This window comes from Solanum lycopersicum, chromosome 1, assembly GCF_036512215.1.
Source record: "Solanum lycopersicum chromosome 1, SLM_r2.1".
NCBI classification, from domain to species: domain Eukaryota; kingdom Viridiplantae; phylum Streptophyta; class Magnoliopsida; order Solanales; family Solanaceae; genus Solanum; species Solanum lycopersicum.
The window spans coordinates 84,249,788-84,264,929 of record NC_090800.1 but is presented as its reverse complement, the minus strand read 5'-3'; the positions used below and the strand labels follow the sequence as shown (position 1 = coordinate 84,264,929).

The window sequence follows — 15,142 nt, the reverse complement described above, 5'->3', positions numbered from 1 at the left end:
ACATAAAAAATACAGAGGCAAGTGAGAGGTAGAGAAAAAGGGAGGAAAGCCTGAGAGTTAATATATCTCAAATACATGTGATTCATACTAAATATATTTATTTTGGTATAGATACATTTTGAAATTTAGATACATAGGAAAAGAAGTGAGAGAAAAAGTCTGTGTCTCCCAGATACAATTATACTTATTTTTGAACTCATGTGTCCGAGTAGATTATACATCTATTTGAAGATCAAAATTCCGACATGAATAATAATTTTAAAAACTTACGAGAATACAAGTAATTGGACCTTAAATTAGTAAAATTTGTATATTTTGCATCAAATTTTGTTAGTGATAGATAGACACTTTTACGTGGCGTGTATCTCCTAATTTGTGTTAATCTTAATTATTACATTAGATAATTTTGTTATTTTAGTATATAAGTAGAGAATAACTCAATTTATAAGAATGTTATCATAATTAATTTATTAATCTTCTTTTTCTTTTAGTATTTTTTTCAAAATAATTATTAAAAATAATTTGAAGAGTAATATTTCGTGTTCGATTAAAATAAATTATATGTTGTTATCCAATATCTACTACCTTCATTGATGCCGAATTAATTTATTTTCCCCCCATTTGCAGTTCCATTAAAAACATATAATGAGCTTTAATTTTTCACTATCAGAAAAACAAGAGGGATCGATTCAAGTATTAAATACCCAACACCTCCAATATAAAGCTAATCTTATCGCACATTTCATCGTCAAATTTAAACAGTAGCAGTAAAAAGGAACTCGCAAGTGAAAACACACAATCAAGCAATAAATAATTAAAAATAAGTTCATCGAGTTCTAATGGAAGGACATCGAAATTCTACTTGACAGAAACAAAAATGATCATAAACAGCTAGTTCTTCAGCTCATGTATGGCAGCAAGGCTGTTTGTGTATGGTATAAATCTTCTCTTTGGATTGAATTGCCCTGGAGTCATAATAGTCTCCACCTTCTGCCCACTCAGGTAATAAAGGTATATCCTTTCAGTTGTGCAGATCACCACAATGTCATCACCATTGTTTATACATGGTAATACACTGCACAACACACTACCATTGTCAATAAAGGAATCTTTATCCAATGTTTGCCGAAGCTTCTTATGTCCAAGATTGACGCAGATACTACGGTTCAGACTCATGTCCATTCCTCCGTAGAAATCTAACATAAAAACATCCTTGCAATCATTATAAATAGTAACATAGGATAACTCATCCTTTACCTGAGTCAATGCACCATATCTACCAGGTGGAATAGGCACACGCAAAACTGCTGCGACCTCATTTTTTATATCAAATGCTAGCACGCCATTTGATTTTGTACTCCAGTACGCCATCCCCTTCAAATATAATCCTCCACCAACAAGAGTTGCATCTTCGAACTCAAGACACTCTGAAGATGAGCGCCTCCAGGAGTTTGATTCAGATGAGTAAATCTCAAATAGCACAACTGGTTGATCAAGAAGAGGGACAGCAGCGACAAGGTGAAAATATGATTCAATATTACCCTCCGGATCAAATGCAAGAATGACAGCTGGATCAGATCCGTGATAATATTGATGAGGAGGGATACGTTTCCAGTCTTCGGTCAGAGGATTGCAAACGTAATAACTCTCCAACCCCTGGCAAAGGAGCAACCCGCTACTAGAACTGATAATTTTAATCCCCTCAGGCAAGAAACCCAGGGAAGGATTGGGGACTCCATTCGCAGAATGATCCAGAGACAAAAGGTTAGGATCATATTGGAGATCCACATCCACAATCTGATGAAAGTAGCCTGAAAGTTTCTGGAATGAAGTGCTTTGCTGGTATGCCAATAACGGACAACCTATCCAATGATTCCATTCATTGGACACTGTCCGAAACTTCATCAAGGACTTGCCAGGAAGGAAAGGCAACACATGTTTCATCGCCACGTCTTTCATTTCCATATCTTCTCTCCTAATATAGTCTGCAGGTAATTTTGATACTTCATTCCATTCCTGCAAGACAAAAGAGGTATTTAATTAAATGAAAGAGATATATACATATCAATTACAACTCAAACTCATACTAGTTGGTGTCAGTCATCCGAAATATTTATTTCTACTCCTCTATATTTAGGTTGGGCACTTTCAACAAGTTCACTTAAAAAGGCTCATTTAAAAAGTGTATCATCAACATCTCTAAAAAAAATAAGAAAGATAATGGAAAGACAAACAAGAGAGTAGTGGTATCAGAAAGGGCAAGATCTAAAGAAGCAGCTTCTCAAAAAAATTGGGGAGTTCAGATTGCCTATATAATTACATTGTGAAAATAAACAAATTATTTGGAATAAGATGAATTCAAATGAAGCAAAGCGAATAGTAGTTTTCATCCATCCAAGTAATTGTTGGTTGTGTAACCTAGATATGTCTCACTATTGCAGAATTATCTATCAGAAGAAAAAATGACCATTATTCTATGATAAAAGGTTATTCGAAAACAGCCTCCTTATCCAATAAAAGTGTGGGGTGAGGGGTGGGGTAAGGTTTGCGTATTATATCCTAGTCCCCAAACCTCATTTGTGGGGATTCCACCGGATATGTTAGTTGTACTGAAATGAATAAGTTTTTGTATAGTTCTTCATATAAAATGAATAAAAATACTCAAAAATAGCAGATAAAGAAAAGAATACCTTATGAGTCCCACTATCCTGTTGTTGAATAGCTGGAGAAAATTCCTCAGCATCAGCCATGATATTATTCTCAAACTCATCAGAGCTAATAGTCATCACGTTGTCCTTCAATGTTTCCATTTAATTTTTCTGCACAAAAAGCACAGTGTTAGTGATGATGGAAAATTTAAAGCATAAACTCCCTCAAAGTATACTTATGAACAATAAAAAAAAAAAAGACAACCTAATCCACACTGACAAAGTGTTTAGTATGCGAGAAATAGGGATCTCAATAAATGAGCAGATGAGGTAAACTCTAGACTCTGCTTCATAGATCACTAATTATCAGTATCAAAAGAAGGAAAGACATTTCACTATACTTAAAATCATAGATTTTGAAATGTAAATCTCCCAATCGCCATTTAGCAGTTCATCTCCTTGGTAACTCTGATTCGAAGAAATCAAAATATCAACAATCAAGAAATTTCACAATACTGAAAGTCAAAAAACCATAAATTTAAAGAAGTAAATCTTCCATAAAGGAGGAATTTTGAAACAAAGTGTCAAAACGCAATTAAATAAGTCGTCCACACATAGATCATATTGTAAATCCGAGAAAGATCCGACGGTTCATATATAATTCTTGGTCAATTGAAACGTGAAATATTTACATACACCTAGTCCCACACAAGTATTCAAGGAATCAAAACACAATACAACAATTGAAACAGATGACGATCAAATGGAACAAATTAAGAATAAATCACAATTCCTGACATATACAATGGATAATCGTAAAAAGAATATAAAGTTCTTAATAAATATGTTGGTAATTAAAAAAATTAGAAGAATTAAGGAAAGAACTCACAATGCCCAGATTTTGAGTTGGCGTTAACAAAGAAGAAGGGAAAAGGGGGCTTGAAACCCTAGCAGCAACGAGAATCGTATGGGTAGAGGAGAGTGGAGACGGTTCACGATTGCCAAAATTTAGCAAAAAGTTTAACTTGTATAAAGGAAAAAGTGTTTGCTTCTTTGGCTATATATACATAACGAAACATAGTTGATAAAGGGAGGAGAATATCGACATTTCATTGACTTAACACAATCTTAAGTCAAAATCTTTCTAGTAATTTTCATTCCAAATAAAGATGTCAAAATAGGCCAGCTCAATCTAATTCAGCTTAAGTTATGCGAACCAAGGAATTTGATGGGTTATGGCGGGCCAACCCTTCATGTTAAAAAGTCTTAAATTGGTCGGCCCAACCCAGCCTTAAAAGTGTGTTACAAGTTGGAATGGACTAATCCTTCATTGTTTTCAATCTATATTGGAACTTGTATGTCAATTTGTTAACATTTCTAACATATAATTATATGAAAGTACATATTCAGCACTAACACATCATCAACGCATTTGAATCAATTCATAAAGTTGTTTCGATTAACATCTTATGCCCCTACTTCATCAAGTCTATAAGGGGTAAATTTGCATGAATCAACATTATATCCAAACTTATCTCTCTTTTGAATTGATTATGTGGTAATTTTGGTTGGATTTATCATTGAAGCAGGAGACAATATGGTTCAGCATTGCTCATTTTTGTTAATTTCACGGGTTCTCTAAATTTGAAAGTGATCATTTAGTAAGTTTCTATACCAAGGCTCAATCCAATTAGGTTTGTAGCATCTAACAATTTCGCCATATTCCCCTTTCTTTTTGACCAGAGGTTATCTTTGTTTGCATTTACATGCAAGTTTAATTAGTTGAACTTTATCAAACAACTATATCATAAAAAATAATAATATTTAAATTCACTTTAAAATATTACCGCTTTGAATTTGAATTAAAATGTACATCGAATTTTTAGTAGAAACAAGTTTTTGAACATTTTCACGATGGATACAACTTTTATAGTTGGTGATTAGGAATTTCAGTATTGGAGATTTAACACGAGGAGAGTTCAGTATTGTGTAAGATACCAAGACTTATTTGGTAATCACTATTCCTAGCTTTCACTCTTTTTCACAATTTTCTTTTTAAGTTTAGAGTTCATATTAAATCATAATCATGACTGCAACTTCTATACTTGGTGATTAGGATTTGCAAAATGAGTAAAGCATCGTGTAAGATACTAAAACAAATTCTAAAATCGTTATTCCTAGTATTTTACTCTCTTTTTTGACAATCTTCTTTTAAATTTCTAATTTAAATTAAATAGCCTTTAGGAAAAGAAGGAAGAGTAGGAGCTAGCTTTTCATGAATGCTCTCAGGAATAAATTACTATCACTTTCTCCACCAATAAAGGTTCAGCCTGATTGCCCCACAAGACGGCCTTAATCTAACTCCGATCAAGGCTCAATAACCAGTGAACTGACTTGAGCTGGCTTTAAGCATCAATTGTAAATGAACTTGAGAAATCTTTACAAAAACAATTCCTAGTAGCGAATTGGACTGGAGAGGCCTCAAGGGTCAAGTCCATTTTGACGGCTCTTATACTAAGTAACTACGAAGGTTGAACAATTTGACTTGTATAAGAAAGAATATTTATTTCTCTTTCTTTACATATAAGTATTATACATTTCATACAAATGAAATTTTTACACCATTAAATGACATAATAATCAAGTAAAAAAAATAATTATAGGTGTAATAAGTGAATTAACATCCATAAATAAAATGATATTAAAAGCGCAATTATCACATTTCATATCAAGCATACTGACGATAGTAATTAAATCTCTCTATCTTTTAACCAATCAATCCGATCTTTTAAGTTAAAGTTTTATATTATCAATTAGTGGATCCTAAATCCTATATACTCAATTGATTGAATTATAATATTATTAAAGCACGTTAGGTAATTATCAAATTAACAATTTCATCGCTATTATGCATTTACTTGAGTAGAGGATATATATGAAACAATCTTTCTACCTTTACAAGGCAGGAGTAAGGATGCCTACCCTCCATTCTTCCCAGTTTTCACTAGTGCAATTACACTAAGTATGTTATTATTGTTACTAAAGAAGAGAGTTACATCTCAAATTAAAATTTTCTCCTCTTTTACCGTCAAAAAGTTATACAAGAGACTTAATTAATTATCAGTGACTTCCCAACCTATAATAGCATAATCCATAAGAAGATGAAATCTAAAACACAATGAATGGCATCTAACCAAAGCAAACATGTGCTTTTGCAACTTATTTTCCTTCACAGTTAATAATTCCCATAAGTCCCAAGAAGTAACTATTCGATTATCAATACTAAAACTTTGAAATTACTTACATCACACATATTATTGCCTAAATATATCTGTCAGGAATAGCGTAAAAGAGTTAAAAATTAAAATAAAAATTAAAGAATATGAGTACCTTGGGATCATGTTGCTTATTGTTTTCCTGGGAAACACCTTTCTTTTTCTCATACGACTTCGATTTTTTAGGACCAGATTGACGTGCTCTGTGAGATTGTGCGAATTTTCTCCATCAATAGCCATAACAGAGTGGAAAATCTCGACTAATTCGGCTTTCTATGTTTCCAACTAGAAACGCCCAAAAGAGAGGATATAGAATACGAAGAAGATACTAAAAGAGGGTTTAAAGAAAAAACTGCTTTATTTTATTTTATTTCGGTTTTGCAAACTTGTAAATTTTTTTTTAAAAAAAAAGAATGATTTAATTATATTTTATTTTATTTTGGCTTTGCAGGTATCCAACTGGAGAATCTCCTTCAGGTGCACAACCAAGTCCTTTCTATAAAGCATAAATTGTATATCTCAAAGATAGTTATATTTCTTTAGGTCGATATAAAGAACATCTTTCATCCACCTAGAGTTGACTATTGATGCGCTCAAGGTAAAGCTTCCCCTCCTGCACAACAGCTCGCAAGGCAAGTCCGGTATGACGATTCTGGCGTACACCTTACTTCTGCTAGGCAAGACATTTTGAACTTGAGACATTAAACATGGATGTCCCAAGCCTTGCTTTCGCTAGCAAGGGATTTGAACTTGAGAACTTAAACATGAATGTCTCGACCTCAAATCAGTGGGCTAATTAACAAAAAATTTGTGACAAAATATCCTTACTAGCGTGGACAAGTAATAATATTTCATGGAGGCCTTGGAAAGGCTTTGTGTCATCACATCAAACAAGAAAGAAAAGATGAGAAGATAGAAGAATCCCTCTCCATTGTCCAAGGCAAAATCTTCATCCTAAGTTGTAATAAAATATTCTCAAGTTGGGAGTATTCCTATAATTTAACAACAAATAAAAAGACATTTCACATCAGAGCTAACCAGGGCTCTCTGCATCCAGGTAGATGATGGGAATTGCCTTGTTTGTTTGATACAGTAAACCATAACTAAAAACTCCAAAACCATTGTTATTTGTGAAGGAAAAAACATTCAAAACTACTGTCCAAATGAAATAATGGCAATTCAAAACATGATCTATTTAATAAAGAAGCTAGTACTAATTCTGTCATCCAATTCCAACAAACAAAAAATCATGAAAAATGTTCAATTTCACTTGGAACAAAGCAGCAGCAGCAATGTAGGAGAGACTATTCTACTTGACAGCAACCGAAATAATATCAAGGCACTAGTTGTTCAGTTCATGTAACATAACGAGGGTGTTTATATAAGGTATGAATCTTCTCTGAGGATTTAGTTGTCTTGGAGTCTTGAGATCCTTGACCTTCTGCTCTCTCAAGTGATAAAGATATATCCTTTCATCCGTGTAGATCACCACAATGTCATCAGAATTGTTAAAACAAGGTAGCACGCTACACGACAAGGTACTGTTCTCAATAGAGGCATTTTTCTCAAATGCTCGCCAAGACTTGTTGTGTCCCAGATTTATGCTTACACTGTTTTTCAGGCTCATGTACATTCCTCCATAGATATCTAATACAAAAACATCCCCACCGTCATTATAAGCCGTTACATAGCATAGCTCATCTTCTATCAGAGTCAAGGAACCATATCTCCCAGGTGGAATAGGCACATGTAGGACTGTTGATATCTCATTTTTCACATCGAATGCTAGCACCTCATTTGATGTTGTATTCCAGTAAGCCACCCCCTTCATATAAAATCCTCCACCAATAAGATTTGTATCTTCTAACTCAAGACATTCCAAAGAAGACGCTTCCAAGAATTTGATTGAGACGAGTAAATCTCAAAGAAGACAACTGGCTGACCTAGAAGAGGGACTGCAGCAACAATGTGATAATACGATTCAATATTATCCTCAGGATCAAACGCAAGAACAACAGATGGATCAAATCCATGATAATATTGATGACAAGGGATGAGTTTCCAAACTTTGGTTACTGGATTACAAACATAATAATTCTCTAGCCCCTGACAGAGGAGCAAACCGCTGCTAGAACTTAGAATTTTGACCAAGAAAAGAAGGGAAGGACTGGGAACTCCATTCGCAGAACGGTCCAGAGACAAAAAATCAGGATTAGATTGAAAATCAACATCCACTGTTTGATAAAAATAGCCTGAAAGTTACAATCCAATGATTCCATTCCGTAGACACTGCCCGAAACTTCATTAACGATTTAGCTGGAAGGAAAGGCACTATATATTTCTTTGCCAGGTCTTTGATCTCCGTGTATTCAGATTCTTCCCGCTCAATAGCAACCGTCTTAAAGGACGAGACAAATAAGGTATAGTAATTAGACTCATGAAAAAAATTGTATCCAAGGCTGGGCTCTGTATGTTTTCGAGGAAGAAAACAATACCTTGAAAATCCCATCATCCTCCCATTCATCAGAGCTATCAACCATGTAAGATTTCATTTATCTAAAAGCACGGCGTTAGTGACAATGTAAAATTGAACCCGAATTTTGAAACGAATAAAAGAATCAAAAAGACAAAAGAAATTGAATCAATTGCAATGCGTAATCATAATACTCACATGAATTGCCGGAATAAAGAGTTTTAGTTTTTTAATAAAACAGAGTAGTTTCTTCGCGAATTAGTTGGTTTATTTAACAAGAAGATTTTCTTCTCTTGTAACTTCCACCCCAAGTAACTGAAACAAACCAATTTTTTTTTCTAGGATATTCATTCAGAATCCCGCTAGGATATAACTTCCTTTTATTTCTCCTATAATATAAACTAAGGTACAGAAATCTCGTGTTTTAAATGGGTTCATTATTTGTTCATAAAATTATTTTCAAGTGTTTATTAATTTAACGACTTTTTCAAAATTATTAAATCATTTTACTAAGTGTAAAATAAATATTTGATAAATATTAAACGGTATTGAATTATTAACTAAATGATTTTAAATTCTTACTTTAAAATATGTAGTTAAAAATGCACACATATTATTGATATTCAAAATAATAAAGGTATAACTAAAGAATATGAATTTAAAACTTAAAATGAAATTTATTGTTTCAAAAAAATCTACACACCAATTAACATAATGAAATTAATGAAATAATGGGGGAAGGGTAAAACATTAACCATGGTATAAAAATTATATGGAGTAAAATCAAAATTCTTTCTATTAAAAGAAGTAATTATAAAGTTTTAAGGAGCGAATTATTTTAAATTGAGTTTGATTTTTCCATTCCTATTAACACTAGAGTGAAAACACAAAAATAAAAATATAAAAAGCATCCATATACAATGGAGTGGAAATTGTGGTCTTCTGATCCTCTACATATACGTTAGAGTCAGAAAAAAGCTTGAAAGAATTATGAAATAAACTTAATATTTATGAATGTTCAATATATTCACTGCTATTATATAATCCTACATTGTCACTTGAAAATAATAATAACATGAAATATAAAATAGGCAAAATACTTAATCATGAAAGAAATTTCAAACAAGGATGTTGCAGCTCAAGCAGAGACTAGAGAGAGACTAAACTGTTGACATAGGGCAAGCATCTCGAATTGTGAAATTCACCAGGAATGCATTTTGTTGCACGAGACTTGAAATCATACAAAAAGGCTTTTCCCAAGCTCCGAACCACCAACATATTACTGTCGACATGTAAAGCTGTGTAGTCCCCCGCTGCATTCCCAACAATTTTACTGTCAAGAACAACCTTCGGTTTTACTGCCCACATTTTGGTTTGGCTTCCCATCTGCATTGTATTTGTGTGGACATTATCCAAAATGCTTAAACTGATTGAATTACCACAAACGTTCATCTTACAGAGCTTTCCACTATACTCCCCCAAGATCCCACGAGAATCATAGTTTTGAAGGAGCTGTGACCTCTCCTTTGTTAGATCAAAAGCAAGAATACTACCTGAAGTGGTCATCCAGTAAACAACACCATTCACATGAAGCCCTGATTTTGGCATACGTGTTGCTCTAGCTCCAAAATGGATCTCCCCAGCAACTTCCCAAGAATTCGCTTTGGAGGAATAGATATCAAACTCAACTGCATCAGCAAAATCAGTGGATGGAAAAGCGCATATAATTTTATACTCAGCTACAAAGTTGAGCAATGATGGTTCAAATATGAGCACAATTGCTGGATCTGGTCCGTGATTCACATTTGATTTTGGAAGTTTCTTCCACTGCTGAGTAACAGGATTACATATGTAGTAGGCCTTGTCCTCTGCACGACCTTGGCAGCAAAGCAGTCCATTTGAGGAGGACCTAAGGTCAACAGGCTCGGGCAAAAACTTAAGGAATGGATCTGGCACCCCACAAAAGCTTGGGTCGATGGGTATGAGAGAAGGAGAACCATCAAGTGAATGGATAAAGAAGCCTGAAGTACTGCGACAAAAAAGTGACTGACTATGAGCAAAAAATGGACTCGAAATCTGGAGTTTCCAGTCCCTACAGACAGCGTTGAATTTGAAAAGTGATTTGGCAGGAAGAAATGAAAGGGAGTGTTCCCTGATGATGTCCTTAAGATCCAGATACATCTTATTATTCGGCGCAGTAAGAGATCTGTCTGGCCTTTTTCCACGATCCATTATTGAAACCAAAAGCTGTTCCGCTGTCAAATAACAACACCAGTCTAAATGTTAGAATGCATCATATTGAAACACACACTTTAGGAGTTTGGAACTAATAGTTTCATACTTCCATTAACAAATGAAATTACCCCCACAAAGAATTTTTAACATATTCTTTCTCTAGATACATCAACTGGTTTACGTGTTTTATCTTGTTTAGTTTTACCAGTGACAGACCTTACACATTATAACTGTTTTCTATTCACATGCAGATACTTACAGAACAAGATGACATACTACACAAGCAACGGTATCTGATAACAAGACCTGTTATGACAGCTTGTTGATGACTTTAGTGTCTCTAAAACCATAATTCAATTGGACCACGAGTTTGGTCATCAGGTGAATGTTATTTGTTACTAAGCAATCACTTGCTACATTCTGTGTCAATAGAATCAATGTGAACCTAGCTTCAAATCAGGACTAAATATGAATAATGCACGGACTCCTCACTTTTGATGCCGCACCTGTCTCGGATTCTTTAAAAATACACTACTTTTGGCGAATCCGACACGCATCCGTTGGCAGTTTTGAAGAGTCCCAGCAACATTTATTAATACACTTGTCCTAGATTTGATAACTAAATAATAAATGATCAAACAAAAATATTCAAGTCAATTAAATTCATCAGTTTCCATGTCAAGATAATCACCATAAACAAAATACAGGGCATAACATAAACACGAATGTCGATTAGCTACTCAAGTTTGATGCTTTTCATTTATATAGTGATTATAAGTTCCCAAAAAAATGATTTCTGTTCTGAAGGACATTCTTTGAAAGGATTTTCTTGACCAAAATCAGTAAAACAATTATTTGAGCATAAAAATAACTTTATTCTTCTAGAAAACAAGATGGGTCTGAAAAAAATCCAAAAATTAACCCCCTTTTAGTCATCAGCCCACAAATTACATTGCATATAAATGACTAAACAGAAAAAATCAGTAAGAAGGTTGCAAATTACAAAACCCTAATCCCAAATTCACATACTATAAGATAGAAGCAATCAATCATAAAGCTACAACGAAATCTCATGATATAATCAATACATTGTATGGATAATTGATAATCGCGTAATTAGAGAAATCAAACCTTGATCAAATTTTCACACAGCGTTACTCTTGTTGATGAAGTGTAGATTTTACCTTGGACCCTTTGTATACTAGAATGGACTCTTCTTGATATATATTTTTTTTTCATCAAATTGTTCCCATGATTTTAATATATGCCTAAAATAGTCCCTTAAAAAGTAAAAATTACTCATGAATACCATCAAATATTTAAAAGATATGTAAAAAAAAAAAAAATTAAGACAAAGTTACGTCTAAAGATTTAAATTATATGCAATATCGGTATGAAAAAAAGTTGTTTACAAAAAGGACATTTAGTCATATAAGGTTTGTAACTCATGAATTATATTTAAAATAATTAATATAGTGATTGTTGTTATGTATAAAATAATGTGCAACTTTCACATATAGCGGATAAAAAATTTATACTTATATGCTATAATATCAAAGCTTACATGATTGCGCTTCATAGCAAACGTAGAAACTGTATAATTCGTTGTACATATACAGTTGAAGCAAATTGTATAAAACGAAGTATATAAAACAAGAAAGAGAAAGACACTTGGGACAGAGAACAGTATAAAAATGAAGTGTATAAAACGAATTATATTGTTATTAGTGTATAGAACGATTATATACAATTTGAATTTGCATAAAATGAGAAAGAGAGAAAGACAAAAGAGACTAGACAAGGAATATACAATTGAATCAAATTGTATAAAATGAAAAAAAGAGAAATTAGATGCAATTTGAAAATTGTATAAAACGAGAAAGACAAAAGAAACTGAGCAGGGAAGTATTTTTATTGTATAATTATAAGTGTATAGGACGAAAATATATGTATTTACATGTGTATATACAATTTTCTCACGCTTTATGCAAACAGAAACGCAATTTATATATTTAGCTTCTGTTTGTATAAGTGAGAAAGACGAGGGTGGCGAACGAGTTTTGGGAGAGTGACGAGCGAGGTCTGGAAGATGGGAGAGAGAGGAACAAAAATATATGTATTTATACAATTTTCTCTGCTTTATACAATTAGAAACAATTTTTGTACACTTGTGTTTGTATAAAAAGTGAGGAAGCGAGCGAGAGATTGGAGGAGAGTGGCGAACGAGATATTTGGGAGAGAGTCGCCTGACAATTTTTTGCAAACGTTTGATATAAAGCACAATTAAATCAAACCATAACTACTCAATTTATTTTAGGTTATTAGTTTGCTATTATATATAATTTTTCCTAAAATAAAGTAATACATAAATTGTTAAACAAAAACAAATAATGCATAAGTTATTTTACAATAAATAAAGAGAAAAGACATAAAGACACCATCGAAGTTGTCCCATATTTGCATAAAGACACCTAAACTTTTAAAGTGTCCTATAACACCACTAAACAACTATATATCGTTGTAATTTGACCATTTTTACTCATTTCGTCGTCTATGTAATGCGCGTGTTGCTCACTCTCTAGGTAACTCGACCCGACCTTTTTTTTTAAAGAAAATTTGTGAACTCCTTTTCATTTCATTTCTCAACTTTTTCCTAAAAAATCAAACGAAATACACAGTGTTGTTGTTGACAATCTCGTTGTTGATCATTGTTGATCGTTGTTGATGTGTATTTGTGAAGATTCTTGGAGATTGAAGGTCTAACATGTTAGGGATCTAAAATCTTCACTTTTTTTGGATTATTCTGATTTTATGGATTATTATAGTGTAGAAGTATTAGAATCGACCTCCTACAGTTGCCATTGTTACAAATACGATTCAACATTGCATTTGACATTTTCAATCAAAAACTAACCACAAAATTGAGAAGAAATTCAACCATAAAAAAACTTCAAATTAACGTTTATACTGGAAATTAAAAGAGAAAAGACGAATTCTTACCTTATTTTCTTGAGGAAGATGATGAAGTCGTCAAAAAGAGAGAACCAATATTGTTCTTGCCATGGAAATCAAAATTTTAGGGCTACCAAAGGCTATTTTTGAGTTTAAATTGGTGAAGATACAAAAATTGATTAAACAATTAATATTAAAGAAAGAAAATGACATGTGATTGTTTTAAACTGGTAAATAAAAAGGAAAAATGGCCCATGACGCGCCTAACATGCGTGTAAACAACCCAGATGAGTTAATGGGTAAAAATGGCTAATTTACAACGATATATAGTTGTTTAGTGGGGTGATGAGATTATGCAAATATGGGACAACTTCGATGGTCTATTTATGTCTTTTCTCATAAATAAATAAAAATATACATGTTTGACAATAATTATTTAAACAGTTTTGCTCTATGAATTGTTCTTTTTTATTGAATATATCTATTTCAGTTTTGCTCTATGAATTGTTCTTTTTTATTGAATATATCTATTTTGAGACATGTACGTGTTTGCTATTTAGTTATAAAGCACTTGTTAATATGTTGTATGTCGAAGAATATTATGTTAATTCCTTATAATGTAAGTTTTTATAAAAAATGTTCGATCTTTTACTCATATATGTGTGTTTATTTAGTTTTTGTATAAATTTCATATATTAAATATGATTTAAATTCTTTGTTCGAATATTTTATTTTTAAAAATTTTATCATCAAAAATTTACATGTATAGATTCTATTGACTTTAATGATGTCATAATTTCAAAATTTATATGTAAAAGATGGTTAAATATCAAATCGTTTAGATAATAGTTACTATAAATTATTTTAAATAATATAATACCACAATGTTAAGATTGTCATTTTTATTTTTCCATATCCATGTTATGTTAAATAATTGTTATTTTAATCAATCGAAGCTCATTATATATGCATTATAAAATGACAAAATCTCTAAGAAATTATGATATAAATGTAACGCATAAGAGTATATATGTTTTTAATAAAGTTTGGGGTAGGTCGTACACTTATATAACATTTCATTTTGATTTGAAATAATTATATGAATTTTGACATTTTATTTATGTTTTAATAAGCCTTATCATTGATTTTAATATATTGAAGAATAAATAATGAGCATTTCTACTATTCTTATTATTATTGTTTATTTAGTGGTGATACTTATTGTCCTTTTCCTTTAAAATTTATTTAGCTTTGTCTTCTACCTGTACACATTATGTGATTCATAAAAATCTTCATAAACTTAGTAGATTAATTCATATGTTATTATGAATTATATTTTGATATCATTTGTTAATAAGTCATATTTGTTATGAGATATGTTCATCACCTTATTGATTGTTGTATATGCTGTGATGTACGTAAATTTTTTATAAGTCGTGTCACTTTTAACACACACATATATATGATAATTTACGTATACTATTATACCCTTTTTTTCAATAAAATAAAAAAATATTAAATTATATTTTTCATTTTGAAAATAATTTCATAAAAAGTAA

At 32.0% G+C, this 15,142-nt stretch overlaps 2 protein-coding genes and 1 long non-coding RNA gene across 5 annotated transcripts; all 3 read right to left on the bottom strand.

The window, feature by feature from the left end:
* Window positions 1-786: 786 nt before the first annotated feature.
* On the bottom strand, window positions 787-6,282 carry LOC101266672 (F-box protein At5g03970). Of its 2 annotated transcripts, none has more exons than XM_010313746.4 (3): window positions 6,039-6,282; window positions 2,691-2,819; window positions 787-2,016 (listed from the first exon to the last, which is right to left on the bottom strand). In XM_010313746.4, exons 2-3 carry the CDS (start codon window positions 2,808-2,810, stop codon window positions 892-894), a joined length of 1,245 nt encoding a protein of 414 aa, XP_010312048.1. In that variant the 5' UTR covers window positions 2,811-2,819; window positions 6,039-6,282; the 3' UTR covers window positions 787-891. The 2 variants fall into 2 exon arrangements, with proteins under 2 accessions (XP_010312048.1, XP_010312051.1); XM_010313749.4 differs by lacking the exon at window positions 6,039-6,282 and adding an exon at window positions 3,538-3,630.
* Window positions 6,283-7,023: 741 nt separating this feature from the next.
* On the bottom strand, window positions 7,024-8,698 carry LOC138338077 (uncharacterized). The gene is made up of 3 exons (XR_011211295.1): window positions 8,595-8,698; window positions 8,419-8,479; window positions 7,024-8,321 (listed from the first exon to the last, which is right to left on the bottom strand). It is a non-coding gene; the product is annotated as an uncharacterized lncRNA (long non-coding RNA).
* A 705-nt stretch (window positions 8,699-9,403) lies between these two features.
* On the bottom strand, window positions 9,404-11,887 carry LOC101266367 (F-box protein At5g49610). Of its 2 annotated transcripts, none has more exons than XM_004230063.5 (2): window positions 11,763-11,887; window positions 9,404-10,651 (listed from the first exon to the last, which is right to left on the bottom strand). In XM_004230063.5, exon 2 carries the CDS (start codon window positions 10,626-10,628, stop codon window positions 9,546-9,548), a length of 1,083 nt encoding a protein of 360 aa, XP_004230111.1. In that variant the 5' UTR covers window positions 10,629-10,651; window positions 11,763-11,887; the 3' UTR covers window positions 9,404-9,545. The 2 variants fall into 2 exon arrangements, with proteins under 2 accessions (XP_004230111.1, XP_019066637.1); XM_019211092.3 differs by lacking the exon at window positions 11,763-11,887 and adding an exon at window positions 11,138-11,252.
* Window positions 11,888-15,142: the final 3,255 nt, after the last annotated feature.